Source organism: Eucalyptus grandis, chromosome 2, assembly GCF_016545825.1.
Source record: "Eucalyptus grandis isolate ANBG69807.140 chromosome 2, ASM1654582v1, whole genome shotgun sequence".
Taxonomy (NCBI): domain Eukaryota; kingdom Viridiplantae; phylum Streptophyta; class Magnoliopsida; order Myrtales; family Myrtaceae; genus Eucalyptus; species Eucalyptus grandis.
The window spans coordinates 54,205,852-54,225,622 of record NC_052613.1 but is presented as its reverse complement, the minus strand read 5'-3'; the positions used below and the strand labels follow the sequence as shown (position 1 = coordinate 54,225,622).

Genomic DNA, 19,771 nt, shown 5'->3' with positions numbered 1-19,771 from the left:
GCCTTAATGGATACATGTGCGAGCAAGGGCCATGAACGAGTGTTGATGTTTTTGTGCTCAAGTTTGAGTTTAAGTATTGATATCTAGTTTTATATTAATAATGAGAAGAGTGCATTAAAAGCTATAAAACTTGTCAAATTAGTTTATTAAGTTCTTCCCATTGACTCATTCCAACTTGGGCATCGTGGTTTCTTTTATTATTTTCTCTTTCTTACGGGAATGATTTGGAAGATCCAAAACAAAAAATAGTGGTATTTGATAGCAACAACATAATGGAGGCAGTCCTTACATGTCGCTAACGTGGCTAAAACATAAATGATGCCATTTTGGTTTAAATATGATATTTTAATCTAAATATAATATAAATTAGATTAAAAATTAACTAAATTAAAAAGGGAAAGCAAGGCAAAACAATGAGGACCTATTGGGCCCTTGTTGCTGCTGGCTTATCATTGCCAAGAAGAGCCGAAAATGGGGTTAGATGGTTAGCCTAGGGTTGGCAAGGTTTGTGCCTCGGCCAATGGCTAGCAAACCCTCGAGCCACCCCCACCCTCACTAGCCCTTCTCGGTGATGATGGGGCAGTGACATCGAGGGCTACAAGCCCTCTTCGCCTGGTCCAACCCTTCTTCCCTTTTCTTTCCTCAATTTATCTTTTTAATTTAAATCAAATAAAATTCATATTAAAAATTAGAGTTATATTAAAACGATATCGTTTTAGTATTATGTTACACATTTTAGCCATGTCATCGCAATGAAGGGAAGAAGAAATGTAAAAAAAAGTTATGTCGGCATTTTTTTAATAGAGTTAATGTAATATTTAAATTGTATCAATCTGATAATTTTTAGAACTCAAATATGTTTTTTGAAAGATTTAGAGTAAATGATTTTTGATATTTGTAAGAAAAAGGTAGTCACTTTAAAAAAAAAAAAAAATCAAGAACAGGTTTTTTTTTTTCTTTTTTTGGGTAACTATGAACGTACTTTCCGTTCTTAAATCATCTAGGCGTTGAAAAATGAAGAAGATGTTTTGTCGGGAAATATTTTTCCGCATAACAAGCCGACCCAAAACGTAACCGTATTTCTGTTGCGGAGAGGAAAACGATTCGCATCCACAATCTCAGACAGATCACAGCCAGCCCGGGCACGCGCGCGGGCGAAACGAACCGGGCACTGGCCAACCCAGGGCCGCCACGCGTCCCCGACCCCACCATTTCAGCCGGAACCGTCACGTCACGCGCTTGCTTGCAGACGGAACGCTCCGAGCGAAACCGAGGAGAAAAAAAGTTACCGATTTCTCATCATTAGCACCGGAAACTCTGTTATTTCGTCTTCAAATCTCGCTCTCTCTCTCTCTCCTGAAAAGATGTGAATGGCAATTTAAAAAAAAAAGAAAAAAGAAAGAAAAAAAGAAGAAGCAAGAGGAGCTCTCGAAACATTGATTTCTTCTTCCCCTTTCTCTCTCCTCCCCCCCGTCTCTCTTTCTCTCTCTTCTGTGTTCTCGTTCGCTCCGCGATTTGGAGGAGGAGGAAGAAGAAGAAGGAGGAGGCGGAAATTTTTTTCGGGGGTGGTTCGCGGGGCGGAATTAGGGTTTGGCCCGGGGGGAAGGTTTCGCGGGTGGCGATCTGTAGATCTGCGGCTGTGGGAAGTTGGGAGCTGGAGGTTGGAAGGAAGGAAGAAGAAGGAAGAAGGAGAAGATGAGCTTGGATTCGGTTCCTGCCAATTCGCATGGCAACATCGATGAGGAGATTTCGCAGCTCATGCAGTGTAAACCGTTGTCCGAGCAAGAGGTGCCTTCTCCCTTCCCTTCCCTCCGCTCCCTCCCTCATTTCGCGAGCTCGTGCGCCGTCGTCTTGTTTCGTCCGAACGCCAGCCCCGCGGCGCGCTCTCGTGTTCTCGCCATTTTTTGCCGTCGACGTTTGTGTGTGTCGGGCAATTTGTTTTCGAGGGAGGGCTGGTGATTGTGCCTGGGTGATTATGCGGATCAAGGTCGATTTGTGGCGTTCTTTTGCTTCTCCTTTGGGAATTTTTTTTTCTTTATCGATTCGCTTCGATTGGATTTGATCCGCTAGATTGGCTGAATTTAGGGGGGATTTTTGCCTTTTGAGGTCGGATCTGATGGGTTTTCCTTCTCGAGGTGGATCCATTTAGTATGCATAGTAAAAATGGTAACTGGTTTCTACTGGGTCCAAATTTGCTTTTTGGCATCTAATCTTATCTGGTATTGGACTAAGGATTCGCTCGGAACTCGTTTCTCAAGGTTCGTTTCTGTCGATAAGAAATGGAGATTCATGGCCTTGACCTTTTCATGAGCTATTCTCCTTTTATTGGTGTGATTGTTGTACTTTGTTGACCTGGTAATGGTCCGGGAGTGTAAGACAGCTTGTTGATTTTAAATCAATACCCTGTAGAGTGGTTTAGTCTAAGGAGACTTTTGGTCTGACTATTATTGCCCAACTAGCGATCGCAGTTTCTCTGGTGGGCTGTTGGCAAGGTGCATTTTCAAATATATCTGCTCATCCTAAGAATTACTAGAATCTTCATTTTAGTTCATGTTTGGGGCAGCTTCCACTTTGTCGCCATTGGACCTTTATTCTTATACTGTGCTAATCTGCCGATTTCATACATGAAATAAAATCTTCCTCTTTCCTCCCCACCTTTGTATTATTATTCACTTGTTTATTGGGAATTACTTGCCAAAAGCTCCTTTTCTGAGATTCAAGTGCTGAATATGGGCTGTCTTATTGTTTTTGCCTGCGATAATATGTTACGCAGTAATATGATGCCAGCTGAAAGAATGGGCTAGGAGAAAAGTTTGGGAATGAAGCCACAAAAATAGGATCTTGATGATCGATGTCTAATGCATGTTTCAAAAGCCCTTTTCTCACTAATGTTGTTGCAAGGATGCTAATTATCTCATTGGCAACTATGTGTTAAGTAATTGCACTCACTGCATAGTGTACTTGGTTTGATATGTATGATGTCTATATCACCCACCAAATGGTTTGGAAAATCTGCTGTTATCTTGCTCAGTGGTCCAATGGGGTTATCGATGGTTCAAGTTGTTGCTCAGCTAGGTTCTCCATTTCACATAGAGGAGTTGGATAGGATAAACTGCCGTGGGTCTGGGTAACGTTCTGCTTTCCCTCTTGCGCAAGGATGCAGCGTAAGTGATTTTCAGCAAGAAACAGCATCTCTTGTCAAAATTATAAGCTTCATTTAGCTTTGGCTTTCTTCTGGTGAGCTAGGTGGTGATCTTTTCTCTAGAAATTGTAGGTAGATTATTTACACCACTTCCACTGCAGGATTGACCTGACGGTGGTTTGCAATACAGAATCATGCTTCATTTGTGTTGGAATGTAGCCACAAGTATACTTTTACTCTAACTACAGTGGCCAATATTGATGACATGTTGTTACACAGGTAAGGGTTTTATGCGAGAAGGCTAAAGAAATATTGATGGAGGAGAGCAATGTTCAGGTGTGCCTTCTACATGGATATTGTTTTGCTTTTAATGTCGTTAAAACACTTTGATTTGGGTGTACTTTTTCATGATCGAATTCAACCTAATACCTTGTAACCTTGCTCTACCCCTGATATACTTAACTTCTCCATGAACTGCAATTTTAATTTCTGGGTGTTGATTTTTTAAACCAAACCCTTGAGGTTGAGTGAATTCCATTAACTTGGGTCACCCAAGCAAACCTTTTGAGTGTTGATGGTTGTCTGGTAACCAAAAGATGGATTCTCTCTTATTCTTCATAAAATCCTAATTGGGCTGCCGACAATTTCTAATTCTTGGCAGTGAGTAGGGATACTCGAAATTTTTGTTAAGTGTTTGCTGTTACATTGCTTTTAAAATTGGGAATATGAAATTCCTGCATAGCATATGGGAATTGGGAATTCTCATTAATATTAATATCTAATAATTGTTTGCTGACTGATTCGATTTTGGTCATCTTCATTTTCAACCATCCAATTTGTTTATCTTCTTCATGTATCCAACCTATTACTAATCATGTTGAAAGAAGCTTAACATAGCTGAAAATATTAAAGGTAGCTTGATTCGGTCTTTAATTGGGTACTCCGTAGTTTTCTTTTCATCCAACGCTAGTTGTCTATGTCCTAACTATAAGGCTGAATATCAGCCACAATCTGATGGGCTCATTAATCTTTCAAGATGCAATTGGTGTAAGTGTTCTCTCTTTTCATGTGTTGCAGCCTGTAAAAAGCCCTGTCACAATATGTGGTGATATTCATGGCCAATTTCATGATCTTGCAGAGCTTTTCCGCATTGGAGGAAAGGTATATGCTTTCCTAGTGGATCTTATCTGCTGTATATGTTTGGCTTTGCTTATTCCAATTTTGTCAATTTAATTATTTTCCATAAACAAGTGGAGATGTGAATCGTTACTTGTACTTACCTATGTGAGTAACCACTTATTGCTATTCTGCTGATTGACCACATCCACGGGCTTGTTGACTGGAGGGTATTTTGATATGTGGCATGCTTATATGAAGTGTTGATTTTGTATCTGATTTTGATAGACCTTGTTTTGAGATTTTGATTCTTTCAAATGCTTCCACCTAAATTATGACCCAGGTACCTCTGTCACTGTGTTTATGTTGACTAGAGAAAACGTCCACTATGTTTGGTGGCTCATTTTGCCAAACCCATGTATATTTGCTTTATTCCTGCTTCTTTAGTGAAAACTTATGGTTGGCACGTTCGATTAATGTAAGATAGGCAACTGCAGCCTTCATCTCTATTTGTCTACTCTTGCAGTGCCCAGATACGAATTACTTATTTATGGGAGATTATGTTGATCGTGGATATTATTCAGTCGAAACTGTTACAGTAAGCACTTTTACTTCTTCGTTCAAGTTTCTTATTCAGTTAGTGGAGTGCTGCTGAAACTTATCATTTTGTTTGACTTTTCTTACTCTTTTTGAATAGTTTCTGCTTCTTTAAGTGGATCCTATCTGTTTTAGAGAGTAAAAACAACATGAAGAGTACTGTATATGGCATACTTGAAATGCATTGGTGGAACTTGACATTTCTCGCGTTGTATGTTGCCTTTTCAGCATTTAAGTTTCTTAATAAATGTAATCTGGTGTCTTGCTGTTGATGTTAACAAATTTCTGCTTTTGGCGGGACATGTCATCTTAAAGGAAAATAAATTAAGAATGGCCTGGGAATTATACAACAGGGTTTGTCGTTGGAAAAACACCCAAATATTAAGTGGTGCATTGCTTATTTCATTGCCCTTTGTCCATCCTGCAACCCCATGATTGTTGGGACATTTGCTTGTATGTTTTTAGGTGGAGATATTTAATGTTACCTTTGGAAGTTAAGAGTGTTCCTATAATTGAAAATTATGCTGGGTAAGAAAAAATCTCCCTGTTAGCTAAGTTTGTTGTGGTGGAGTATTGTTTGGATCTCTTTAAATTTAGACAATCTGTGATGTTGACATTGAAGTTGTGTTGCAAGTGATAAGATTGTTCTTGTTATTCTAAGTTGAGGTTATTTATTCAGCTATTGGTTGCTCTCAAAGTGCGATATCCACAGCGGATTACCATTTTAAGAGGAAATCATGAAAGCCGTCAGGTAATAACTGTATACTGCTGCTCATTGTTATTTCAATTTCATTAGGGTTTTCTATGTTCATTTGTTGTCTCAGTAACTCCAGACAATTTTTTGGTTGTATTCAACATGTTAATGCTTTTATTGTTCTGTTCCTTCCATTCTCATGGCTGCACGTTCAGCAGCTTCCAAATTTTTATGTCATGCCTTTTATGGTTATATGTGTATATATATATATCATTCGAATCAAGTACGAGGCTTCTGGTTCTGATATATGTCTTGTACTTTGCATTGCAGATCACTCAAGTTTATGGGTTTTATGATGAATGCCTTCGAAAGTGAGTAACTGTTTGTTCTTCTTTTGAGTTCCCTTGCTGTTTAAACTTTTATTTGTGGTTCTTCTGGATGTGCTCGGTATAGGGTTTCCTTAATCCTTTTTTAATTTCGGCATTCACTTTGGTGAAGTTTACAACAATTGAAAGCTTTGTCCTCATGAGAATTAGCTCGCCTTGTTGTGGTTCAGTTGGATACTATGGCTGATGGTAACTATTGTTCCGTGAATTTTTCCCTTTAAAAGGTGTACTACTTTATGATCTAGTGATGTTTCTGTTTATGTTCTTTGTTTTCTCAACTTTAGTCCATAGCAGTGAGTAAAATGGAAAAGCGCAATTCTGTCCTCAGATGTGCTAGGAAGCTTGAATCAATGTTGGTATTAGTTGAAAGTTGAACAAGGTACCAGTAATATCTTAATTGATTTTACTACTCGGTTTTGATATCTCCTCTACGTTTGAATTTAAGCATCTGATCTGTATTTCTGGAGATTTTCTTGTGTTTATTGATGTATTTGTGCATTAGAGTTTAATTCATACTGATCCTTTTTGGCGCATTGTATAATGTTTTTTAAGGCGATTACTATCATTAAAAAAGCTAATCTTAGTTGCAACTTGCAAACATGTGTTGAATCAGGTTGTTTTAGTGGAGGCAAGTTAAAAGTTAATGAGAAACATTGCTAGTTTCTTTTCCTTTTTGAAAAAAAAGTTGCACAGATGCATAGATTCATCATCTGTGATGTACCTGAAAACTGCATGCTGCTGCCTTATAGTCATGCACTTTCTTATCGACTGTCTCCTCTCAAAGAGCTTGTGACAGGAACTCCATTCTCTTCGTGCAGATATGGCAATGCTAATGTCTGGAAGATTTTTACCGATCTCTTTGACTATTTTCCGCTGACAGCACTGGTCAGTCTGATCCTTTAATTATAATAAAAGATGTTAATTCGTAGAACAAGATCCTTCATCTCTCCACTAATACAATGGCATAAAAATGAAATTTCTACGGTCTTATGAGCTATTGCTTCTCCTTTGTTGAAGGTTGAGTCGGAAATATTTTGCCTACATGGTGGATTGTCACCATCTATTGAAACCCTTGACAACATTCGGAATTTTGATCGTGTGCAAGAAGTTCCTCATGAGGGGCCCATGTGCGATCTATTATGGTCCGACCCTGATGATCGTTGTGGTTGGGGTATCTCACCCAGAGGAGCTGGATATACCTTTGGCCAGGTTTGTGTTGTTTTTTGCAATATTAGCTTTTTGCTTTTTCTTGCCCTAGTCGGCATGTATTTATTTTTCTGCAATGTCCAGTTCAACTGCCTTTCCTGTTATTTTCATTTTGCTAAAGGTTTCTAAGAGTGGCCTCCCTGATTATCATGGCAGGATATATCTGAGCAATTTAATCACTCCAACAATTTGAAGCTCATTGCTAGAGCTCATCAGTTGGTTATGGAAGGATATAACTGGAGCCATGTACGTCTTACCTAGTTTGTGATTCTCAGCTTTTGGGTAGAATGGAGAGGTTATGTGATTGATAGCATGTTCTCTTGACAGGAACAAAAAGTGGTCACCATATTCAGTGCGCCTAACTATTGTTATCGTTGTGGAAACATGGCATCCATCCTCGAAGTAGATGATTGTAGAGCACACACATTCATTCAGGTCTCTCTCTCTCTATACCACACCTGCCCTCTTCTTCTCTCTCTATTGGGTTAATATCCTGAAGACTTGATCTATGATTTTGCAGTTTGAGCCTGCTCCCAGGAGGGGAGAGCCGGATGTAACCCGTAGAACACCTGATTACTTCCTGTGACATATTTGCATTGAGAAGCTAAGCTTATCGTGGTCTTCACTCTTGGGCTTTCATATACTTGGGTGTTCTTGACTGTCTTTCGGTGCTATGACATATATGTATCATGGAGGTTGGTGAAGAGTGCAGCAGGGGCTCACATTTTGTGTCAGTGCCTTTAGATCTCAAGTTACCGCGAGGGAATTGTGCGTCATAGGCTGTCGATGAGTGGCATATATAGCATTTCCAGGGAACAATGTGGCATCTTAAGTTCTCTCTTCTAGTTCTCATTAAAATTTTCTTCTTTTTCGCTTTTTATCTTTCTGTAGAAGTAATCACTAGAGGACGTCGGAGCTTGTAGAGGGATGACTTGACTTCTCTTATAATGGGCGCTTTTCCGATATCCCACCATTAAAGTCGTCTGGTCCTGCCCTGCATGGCATCTCTTTTTCCTCTCCTCTTACTGAAGAAGGCATGCTTCTATTGAACTATTGCCTGAATCGTGCTGGGGGCTCGATTAACTCTGCATAACGAGAGATGAATGCGTAATGAGATCAATTGCAGAGGCTTGTGTGACGAGCAATATATCTGTGAAATCAGATGCTGAAGAGTACGCCTGCCATACGGCCTGTATTCGATGCTGGGCTGCATCTACTCACTGGGATGGAGGGAGATGCAATGTTAAGAGCCGATCTTAGTGGACCAAGGTTTCAGTAGGGTTTGTTCTATTAGTCGAGTTAGCTGCATCCCGTTCTTTCCTGGATATAATTGCAGCATGCTCGAGCACCTTTCTAATTGCAATCAAGTGCTGACAGATTATTGAATTAGCGTGTCCACACGTATTTTATCTTGTATAGCTGTTTAAGCTTCGAGTGCTTGTTATTGTGCTGGCGGTCTGTTTGCATTTTCCAATTCTATTGTCTGTCGGTAAGCACGCCTGCACGTATCTGTGGACCATGAGGGATGGGAGTAGGTATAGAAAGATCAGGAGGACCAATGAATCGACAATCTCACAAGTAACCACTTAGAGCATCTCTGAATTACTGAGCTTTTCTCTCTTTTTTGGCGGACTGGACGTGAATTTTCTGGGTTTGGAGTACGTTTCCCTGAGCCCAGTTTACGCAAATTTTCAAAGCCACTCTTCCATATCGAAGATGCTGGTAAATTTTAGTGGGACCAAATTTTATTGCAAAGACGTGGCCACAAGAGACTTGTCTTTTACTTGACAGTGTAGATATAATTTTCACTTTCGAAGTTTCCCCCTTAAACGAGCCAAGGGAACTCTACGAATAATTTAACCTCGAATGATGACTCTAGAACCCACAGCTCAAAGGCCAAACCGATTCTCTGTGGGTTTTTCAGGCCTCGATGTGCGATTCAACTTTACAATCGGTGATATCGTCTCCTTTCATGTTTCGATTGATTCTGTCCTTCACGGGTCTCCTTGTATGTATGTGCTACCTAAAAATGAAGTTGAACGAGCAGCGAATACCACTATCCGATGGCTGCTGATATCCACTCGATCCCACTACTGTAGAAAGTGTAAGACGAGGAGCTGCAAGCCATTTCTTTAAAGCAAAGAGGACTGTACTTTTTTCCAAAACATTTTATTTCATGTGTATAAGCTCTCACAATAAGGCTGTCGATCAACGTCTCACTGTAACTACAAGAATTTATGCAAGCTTTGATGTAGTTTGTGGAGAGCTTCTGCTGTATACTACTTGGAATTGAAATCAATAATTATGAGTGCCAGACAAGGAGTGCCAAAACTTGGCATGGAGGACATTTAAGTCAAAAGTTAGAAAAGTGACACTTAAGTGCCAAAATCAGAGCAAAATTGATTACTTAAAGTATTACTTCGGCAAAAATCCGATCAAAATGCTGATGTGGCGGTTTTTTGGTAAAATAAGTACAAAACGATATTGTTTTGATGTTGACGTGGTAAAAATTAATATACAAAATAAATTTAATTTAATTTAAAACTAAATTTATTTAAAAAAATTAAAATAAAAATAATAAAAAAAATAAATAAATATTAAAAAAAAAAAGGAAGGGCGACTAAGAGCCGAGCCCTCGCCACTATCGCCGGGAAAGGCCGATGACGGAGGGGAGAGGGTCAACTGGGTCGCCAGGCCTTGGCTGCCCTTTTATCTATTTTTTATTAAATTTTATTTTAAAATGTTTTAATTTAATTTAGTTTTAAATTTAGTTTAATTAATTTTATATTATTTTTTACCACATCAGCACCAAAACGATGTTATTTTTGTATTGTCTAACCACGTCACTATGTAAAATAACGCCGTTTTGCACTTACTTCGCCAGAAAATCACGACGTTAGCATTTTTGCCGGATTTTCGCCGAAGTGGCACTTAAGTGATCAATTTTGCTTCGATTTTGACACTTAAGTATCACTTTCATAACTTTTGGCATTTAAGTATCCTTCCGTGTCAAGTTTTGGCACTTGAGCTGTACTTCTCCTTAATAATTTATTAGGGAGAACTCGGGAACACAATTCACCACGGCCAAACGCAATCCAAGGACCAATTTCTCCCCCGATACTAAATCAACTTGAAATCTACCCCAGCAACAACCAGCAATGTATAGCCTCACAATATGCATTAAATATAATGCCGAAATGATAAGTAGACAAAGCAAATAACGACACCAAGGATTTAACGTAGAAAACCCGATGCGGGAAAAACCACGGACCGCGGTGGCCCAGTTGGATAAGGCTCTCCAATGAAACTAACGAAAGTGGAGGGGGTCGAATCCCGCTGGCCGCACGGGATCTTAAGCGTGACGTCGGGGTGGTGGATCCTCTGCTAGTGTTGTTCCAGGGTTTACTCGCCGGTTACCGGCTGTACGGGGTTCCCTCGGTATCAAAAAAAAAAAAAAAACACGGACCGCCCAAAAACATTCATTAATCACCAAGAATAGCAGGATACACAAAGTATTATTTTCTAGTCACACATTAGAGGCTCAACATCAACATTACAATCATTTTTTTTTTCACCACATAGATAGATAAACAAATTTGAAGCAAGAAAACCTTAACCGCAACTGGAGAATTCGGAGACGGTTCTCGATGAACAAAAACCATCAACTTGTAGCCCTCGGTCTCACGAACAATATATTGAAATTTGAGCCGATTCCGACAATATTTAGCTTTCGAATTGAAGCCGCAAAGTTGCATCCCTATTCATTTCTTTTCTTCTCCCTCGCTTATGCAATTTTTGTTTTCTCTCTCCTCTCTTTACTTTTTGGGCGCACACCCACACGACCACTCCACTTCTTTTTGTTATTTTCTTTTCTTTTTATTTTTTTATTTTTTATTTTTATTTAATATTGGCTGGGCCCCAATGAAAGTGGACCTAGCCAACAAATCTCTCCCTCCACCTCATGTGGGAAGGTTCGTCATGCCTGCTTTTCTTCTACAAGCGTTAAGCTTCACCATGGGTAAGGTCTTGGTCATCATGTCGGACCTATTGCTATCGGTATGAACTTTCTCAAGTAAGAAGAGTTCTCTTCTAGCTTTTCTCGGATCCAACGGTACTTTACATCAACATGCTTGATCTTGAAAGCAACACCGGATTCTTGCTAAGATGGATGGCACTCATGCTATTGCAATATAGAACAAACTTCTTTTACTTTAACCCAACTCTTGTAAGAATTTTTGCATCAACAAAAGTTCTTTATCTCCTTTAGTAATAGTAATATACTTTGCTTCAGTTGTAGACAAAGCAGTACATTTTTGCAATCTTGATTGCCATGAAACAGCTCCCTTTGCAAAGATTATTATATAATTTGATGTGGATTTTTGAGAATCAACATCACCGGCATAGTCCGCATTTGAGTAGCCATTCAACTCAAGTTTTGCATTTCCATAACACAAGTAAAGTGTAAAAGTGCCTTTAAGATATCTCAGAATCCATTTAACAGCGATCCAATGCTCCTTACCTGGATTAGAGAGAAATTTACTCACAATAACAACTGCATGAGCAATATTGGGTCTTGTACAAACCATGGCGTATATCAAACTACCCATGGCCGATGCATAAGGAATTTTCATCATCTCAACCTTCTCTTTCTCACTTGAAGGACACTCATTACTACTTAACTTGAAATGGCCTGCAAATGGAGAACTCACCGGTTTACATGTGCTCATGTTGAATCTTTCAAGCACCTTCTCAATATACTTCTCTTGAGATAATCACAATTTCTTATTCTTCCTATCACGAGTAATTCTCATGCCTAAAAATTGCTTAGTCGAACCTAGGTCTTTCATTGCAAAAACTTTACTCAACTCATTTTTCAAGCTCTTGATTTTTTTGGCATCGTGTCCAACAATCAACATATCATCCACATAAAGTAGAATAATACGAAAATCATTATCTGATAATCTTTTCATAAAGACATAAGAATCGGAGTTTGTCTTACCATATCCTTGTTCTTCTATGAATGATTTAAACTTCATATACTATTGCCTTGGCGCTTGCTTGAGACCATATAAGCTTTTCCTTAATCTACATACAAGGTGCTCTACATACAAGGTGCTCATTGCCTTCAACTTCAAAATATATCTCTTCTTCTACATCTCCATAAAGAAAAGCCGTCTTTACATCAAGTTGTTCAATTTCTAAATTCAAACTGGCGGCCAACCCAAGAATAACTCGAATAGAAGACATCTTTATAACTGGTGAAAAAATCTCTTCAAAATCTATACCCTTCTTTTGACGAAAGCCCTTCACAACAAGTCTAGCCTTGTATCGTGGTTACAAACTATTTTGTTCTGTCTTCAACTTGTACACCCACTTATTTGTGAGTGTTCTCTTACCCTTAGGTAACTTCACCAATTCAAATGTGTAGTTCTTATGCAAAGATTTAAGCTCCTCTTGCATAGTTTCATGCTACTCATTCTTTCGTTCACATGATATAGCCTCTTCATAAGTTTCTGGCTCCCCTGCATTAGTGAGTAACACATACTCATGCGGCAAATATTTTTGAGAAGGCCTATGCTTTCTTTTAGATCTTCTAACTTAAGGTAGGATAGATTGCTCTTACTTAGTTATTTCACCTATCTCAGCTGAAGAATCAACATTATGTGAGGATTCACTATCTTCATAATTTCCATGCACTTCTCCCTAAGGGTGAGCATGGTCCGGGTTGGTCCGGGCCACCCCCTAACCCTAAGACCAACCCGTACAGTGTCGGTTATCAATTTTTAGGACCGAGGACCGACCCTATTGAGCTTGGGACCAAGGACCAAACCGATCCAATGGGTTCGGTCCGGTTCCAGGGTCAACCCGGGACTGATCGATAATTTTTTTTGTCTTATTTTTTATACTCTCTAAAAAAGCAAACCTACAAATTCAAATTACACATCCATTGACAATGCGGCATTATGCAACTAAACTATAAATACCAATACATATTTAGCAAATTTAAGACGACACAATAATATAAATTTCGTACCTACCAACCACTCATCGAAATATGGGACAAGATGAAAAGTTCTTGTAATCATCTATTTTTAATATTCATAACATCATATGCAAAAACGTTTTCCTGCATTTGATCATGTAGAGTCCACTCAACCAAAAAATTAACTTCGCACCACTTGACTAACATTTGATCACGTAGAGTCCACTCAACCAAAAAATGAGCTTCAGACCACTTGACTAGCAAATCACCGTAGCAACTGCAGTACTACTCTACTCTTAAAAAACTTCTATCATTTGACACAAATTGAAAAGCAAAGTGCAGCTGAAATTCATTAGTAAAATACAATTAAACCATAAAAAGTTCAAAATACTTAATATAAACCATGAATATACAACTTCATATCTTGTTAATTCACTTGAACTTCTAAACACCTAAAAACAAAACAAACGACACATAATTAATACTCAACAAAAGTTTTAAATTGAAATTACTATTGGTGTTATTGATAGAACATCTCACTATAATATAATATAATAGACATTTTACTTAGGTTTGAATATATAAAAGAATTATAAATAATATAATATAATATACAAGATTGATCTAGGGTTGGACCGACCCAAAACTCTTAGGATCAAGGACCAACCCGCACAGTGTTGGTCCTAGAATTTCAGGACCAAGGACCGACCTAGTCCCCTTGGGAACCGGACCAGGACCGGTAGGGTTGGGCCGGTCCAGGGTCGGTCCAAGGTCGACCCTAGACCGCTGCTCACCCCTACTTCTCCCCCATGATTTCTATTAATATTAGAAGGATTTGGGCTGAAACTAACTAAACGTTGAGCTATATTCTTTGGTCTCTCCGCCTTGCCAATGTCTTCAATAGTTTGATACTCACAAAACACTACATCTCGGCTTCTAATGACTTTCTTTGCAATTAGATCCTATAACCTGTAGCCAAACTCTTCATGTCCATAACCTAAGAAGATACACTATTTAGATTTGTCATCAAGTTTGAATATTTCATCTCTTGGAACATGCACAAATGCCCGATTACTGAACACTTTTAGATGGTTGTAGGAAATATCTTTGCCACTCCAAACTCTTTGCGGAACATCCCCCTTAAGAGGAACCGATGGAGATAGATTTATCAAGTTTACTACTGTTTTCATCGCTTCACCCCCAAAATGACTTAAGCAACTTCGCATGAGAAAGCATACACCGAATTCGATCATTAATTGCCCGGTTTCTTTCTCTCTGCTACCCTATTATGCTGTGATGTTTTTGGAATAATCTTTTCAAGCTTGATACCATAATCCCTGCAATAGTGTTCAAATGGGCCTCTATATTCACCACTGTTATCAGCTCGAACACATTTTAGCTTCTTCCTGATTTCTCTTTTCACATTGACATGAAATTGTTTGAAAGTCGAAAGTACCTAATCTTTAGATTTCAAAACAATAGCCCACACTTTTCTAGAACAGTAATCAATAAATGTCACAAAGTATAATGCACTTCCAAGAGTTCTAGCATTCATGCAACAAACATCAGTGTGAACTAAATCAAGTACATTTGGTTTCGTGTGTGGAGAGAAACTATGAAATTAGAATTTATGTTGCTTACATGTAAGATAATGAGTGCATTCCTTTAGATTTTTCTCCTTCAAAGGTAAAAGGTTCTTTCTAGCAAAAGTTTCAAGTCATTTCTTGCTAAGATGACCCAGTCTCATATGCCATAAATCAACCGAGAAATCCTCCACTGCATTTACCTTTTCTTTAATCAAGTTAGCTTGCATGGTGTAGAGAGAGTATGTCTTCTTACCTTTTGTCACTATCATGGAACCTTTAGTCAACTTCCATTTACCATCAAAGAAAGAATTACAATAACCATCATCATTTAAGGCACCCGTAGAGATCAAATGAAGTCGAATATCATGAACATGTCTCACATTTTTCAAAAGCAAATTACATCCGACATCAATTTTCAAATAAACATCTCCCATGCCAATAACCTTGAAAACATCACTATTTCCCATCCTAATACAATCAAAATCGCCGCTGCGATAAGAAGCAAAATAATCACGCCATGAGGTGACATGAAAGGAGGTTGCGGAATCAATAACCCCCGTAGAGTCTTGGCATGTAAGATTCACACATCCGTCATCACATACAAATACAATATTGCCATCAGATGCAACTACCGTTGTAGCTTATTTCTCTTCTTTCTTTCAATTGCCATTTCTATCTCCATTTCTATCATGGGATCTATCTCTCTTTAGCAACCAATACTCTTTTGAATAATGTCACATTTTGCCACAATTATAACACTTCACACTTCTCCTCGGTCTTGATTTCGACCTTCCTCTTGACTTGCCTCGAGTATCATTTCTTTGAAACCTTCTTGATTGACTTCTCACCCTATTTTCTATGACAAGAGCATCCAATGTAGAAGCATAATTCAAGCCTTTTCTTCTTGTTTCTTCATTGAACAAACTTTCTTTAACCATGCTCATAGAAAGCACATCAAAATGAGCCGAGTTATTTAATGCCACAACCAATGTGTCCCAACTATCAGGAATTGTACCAAGTAATACATTGCTTGCAATTTATCACCAAGATCATTCTCAAGATTTGTCAATTGATTTACAACATCTTGAAATTCACTTAAGTATTCCGCCATATTACTTCCTTCCTTGTATCTTAAATTCACAAGTCACTTAACTAGAAAAACTTTATTTTGTGGAGTTTTTCTCTCATAAAGATCTTGTAATTTCATCCATAAAGTGTCAGCTTTCTTTATTTGAGTAACATGATGAAACACACTATCATCAATCCATTGTCGGATAAACCCAACCGTTTTTCGATTCATTCTCTCCCATTCTTTGTCTTCCTTATCTCATTTGGCTTCATCACCCTCACTAGGATCAAATAAGTTTTTGCAATATAACACATCTTCCATCCGAGGCTTCCAAATAGAATAATTCGAGGCATTTAACTTAAACATAGTACTGCTAGTTTCTTCCATTTAACACTAGAATTTCAACCTTAGCTCTGATACCACTTTGTTGGGGAGAATTTGGGGACACAATTCACCACGGCCAAACGCAATCCAGGATCAATTTCTCCCCCGATACTAAATCAACTTGAAATCTCTTCACCCCAGCAACAACCAGCAATGTATAGCCTTACAATATGCAAATATAATGCCGAAATAATAAGTAGACAAAACAAATAACGACACTAATGATTTAACGTGGAAAACCTGATGCGGGAAAAACCACGGACCGCCCAAAAACATCCACTGATCACCAAGAATAGTAGGATACATAAAGTATTCTTCTCTAGTCACACACTATATGCTCAACATCAACATTACAATCATCTTTTTCTCACCACATAGGTAAATAGATAAATTTGAAGCAAGAAAACCTTAACCGCAATTGGAGAATTTGGAGACGGTTCTCGACGAACAAAAACCATCAACTTGTAGCCTTCAGTTTCATGAACAACATACTAAAATTTGAGCCGATTTTGACAATATTTGGCATTCGAACCGGAGCCGCAAAGTTGCAGCCCTCTTCCTTTCTTTTCTTCTCCCTTATGAAGTTTTTGTTTTCTCTCTCCTCTCTTCACTTTTCGGGCGCACACCCACACACAACCACTCCACTTCTTTTTGTTCTTTTCTTTTTTATTTTTTTTATTTAATGCTGGCTGGGCCCCACATGAAGGTGGACCCAGCCAACATAATTATACACAAAAACCTTCATCAGATTTTTGAAGGGCTCATGTTGAACTATCGACATTACTGTAATCGGAAAGAAAGCCACCCATAATTTGCATAGATAATACGTGTACACTAGGTAGGCACTGAAGTTGCTCTACTGTATGCCAGAGGCAAAGTGAGAAGCTTCTTAGTCCTCCCAACATAAGCTCTCTTTGTCAAGTTGTCATAATCATTCTCCTCAATCTCATCCAAGATCTTGCGGTATATCATTAATGATGACCACACCTGCAAATTGGCCCATCACTCTATGCCTCAGTTCACACAACTTTGAAACATTGTAAATTACCATCTGTTTGCATTCGTTATTAATTAGTTTGATTGCTTTGATGTCTATGGTAGTGAAGTCGGAATTACAAATTGTGTTTCTCATGATCAATGCATGAATTGCCTCTATTATCGTGTTACCGTTATCGGAATCCTGTTCCCTCTTGCTATACCAGTATATCCTGAAAATTACTTACCGGCCACCTGCTGGCCTTGTTGAGATGCGAAACTCCTTCCTCGGCCATGTTGAAATAAAATCTTGCCCTGGTGATCTGCTGTTTCATGAACTCCCTCCAACGATCTGTCACCTTTCTTGAGAAAACATCCTCGTCGGTTAACCCGAACTGTGCAAGCTCATCTTGAGGAAGGTAAACCCTGCCCCTCAGAGCACTGAAACAGATAAAAGCATATGGATATGAGCAAGTTTCATCGATGAGGAAAATACAAACTAGGCAAGCGAAATAGATTATATAACCCGAGTGGTGCAACACTTACTCCTCCCCAACATCCCGGAGAATGTTGGTAAGTTGATTTCCGATACCCAAATATAGAGCTGCGTTGTATATGCTTTGATTTGAAATGGAAGAATCCACTGTGATTCCCATCACCGGAACACTCATTAGGCCAACCGTTCCAGCGACATAATAGCAATAGAGATAAAGCTCCTGAAAGTTCTCGTAGCGGCATTTTCTTGTGTCCATTCTCATCCCCTCAATCATGTCCCTAAAGGGCTGCCAAAAGCAACGTACAACATTTTGCATCAATTCAAGTTATTCCCTAAAAGTCTCATGCCAGTAGTTTTGATAGACCTCCTATTTTTATTTATCTAACCATGACATTAAAGCCCTAGTGACGCATGGATCTCTTTGACAATGGAATGATTCGTTTGCTAACCACACATAATTTGTTGAAGCAATGTCCAGAAAAATCATTTACCGTAATGTCCAAGGGGAATTTGAATACAGTGTCTGCAAGAGCAGCATCGAGCATGTCATAAGGGTGTCCGTCAAATAAGTCCTGGAGTCGCTCTTCCCACCGATCAAGAACGGTGGAGCTCATGTAGGTGGCATTGGGACCATCGACCAATTCGTCTGTTCTTCTGCACCACACTGCAAGCAAAAACAATCTTTCTCAGTGACAAAGGAATGATCACATGTCCCAGAAGGATCTTTTGTAACCTCAGAAAGAGGGAACCTATTTTTTTGGATCGTTCTTGGCTGAGAACATCAGAAAGTTCAGTGTTCAGATGACTCTTAAATTCAAGTAAATGACTTTGGTGTCTAGGTCTAGCTATTCTACAAAGCACACTCACAGTCGCATGGATCGATAAAATTTTCATGAACATATTAATTCTAGATGCATAATGAGACATGACTTCTTGTTAATTATTCATCCCTACCGTATATTGCCCATATGGCCTTCTGCCTTTCCTCTGTCATTAATAAAGTTCCTGCATCAAGGGACATTCAAGAAAAATCAACCGCCACTCCTGTCATAATTTATACAAAGAAAACGGTCTATGACATTAGGATCAAATGTCATCTGTTGAAAAAACAATGTCCGTCTGAAAGATGTAGAGATAGTCACCTAAATAAAATGTTTTAGCATATTCAGCGCAAAGCTTCCGACACCTTTCGTAGGCCTCATCAAGAAAAGGGGGGTGAAACTGCAGCTTCCGGTGCTCACTCTCTGGGAAAGGGCTGCTGGTTCGAGATTGCTTTTCGACAATCTCCACCAACTGCAGATCAGTGAGAGAAATCACTTGCTTTGACAACTCAGGAAAAGTGTGAAGGCCAGAACTCTTAGGAGCGACTGGCACTTGGGCTCTTACTAAAGCCCCGGATTTCTGGGTCCATGGCCTGCCGATAATCACGGTATGGAAGGGTTTTGGTATTGGAGAACATGTCGAACACATTTGGCTCAAACTCTCGAATAAGTAAAGGAAAGTTGCTGCCTCAAGAAAACAGCCTGATTCAAGTAGCCTAAATTAAAAACATGCAGAGAGCACAAGCATGAGCATATCCTTATCCTTATAAACCCCTCCTTCCCAACGTTTCTCTCTCGAGAGCGCAAATGAAGTTATGATGATGGTTGATACTCATTTATATGGCAATCTTAATAAAAACCAATTCGGTGGGACACCGGAAGAGGGACAATATCAATATATCTAGCAGTTGTTTTATCTTTCAGAGGCTAATCATTGTTCCTTTCGATAAACAAGAGCAACTCCTGGACTTGGTTCTTCAGTTCCCGACAAAATGGAGTGACTTGTACCATTGATAACTACACCAACTTGGAGATGAAACTCTTGGGCATCCACAAACTTAAGAATATAGGGAAACAGTCAATTTGATCTTGATGCTCTCACGAGCAGTGATTACCTTTTAACTTTGGCCTGTTACTGTCTATCTAGAATAAAGCCATAAAGTCCTTTCATAAAGGAAATAACAGAAACAGAAAAATGAATCACATTAACTAATTAAGAGTGAATGTTGTCGAAACTCGGTTCTAGGATGATAATACAATGGAGCCATATATTTTATGAAAAAACAACAACAGCCACACTGGACCTGAAATAAAGA

General features: G+C 38.9%; 2 protein-coding genes across 2 annotated transcripts; one reads left to right on the top strand and one right to left on the bottom strand.

The window, feature by feature from the left end:
* Positions 1-1,457: 1,457 nt before the first annotated feature.
* LOC104433787 (serine/threonine-protein phosphatase PP2A-2 catalytic subunit) lies at positions 1,458-8,527 on the top strand. The gene is made up of 11 exons (XM_039306483.1): positions 1,458-1,788; positions 3,422-3,478; positions 4,220-4,303; positions 4,785-4,856; positions 5,535-5,606; positions 5,880-5,920; positions 6,754-6,820; positions 6,953-7,144; positions 7,298-7,387; positions 7,469-7,576; positions 7,662-8,527. The coding sequence occupies exons 1-11, from the start codon at positions 1,696-1,698 to the stop codon at positions 7,725-7,727; spliced, it is 942 nt and encodes a 313-aa protein (XP_039162417.1). The 5' UTR covers positions 1,458-1,695; the 3' UTR covers positions 7,728-8,527.
* Positions 8,528-16,997: 8,470 nt separating this feature from the next.
* LOC104435673 (phytoene synthase 2, chloroplastic) lies at positions 16,998-19,104 on the bottom strand. Its single transcript, XM_010048382.2, has 6 exons — positions 18,777-19,104; positions 18,589-18,639; positions 18,126-18,298; positions 17,685-17,920; positions 17,387-17,579; positions 16,998-17,150 (listed from the first exon to the last, which is right to left on the bottom strand). The coding sequence occupies exons 1-6, from the start codon at positions 19,102-19,104 to the stop codon at positions 16,998-17,000; spliced, it is 1,134 nt and encodes a 377-aa protein (XP_010046684.2).
* Between the last annotated feature and the right edge of the window lie 667 nt (positions 19,105-19,771).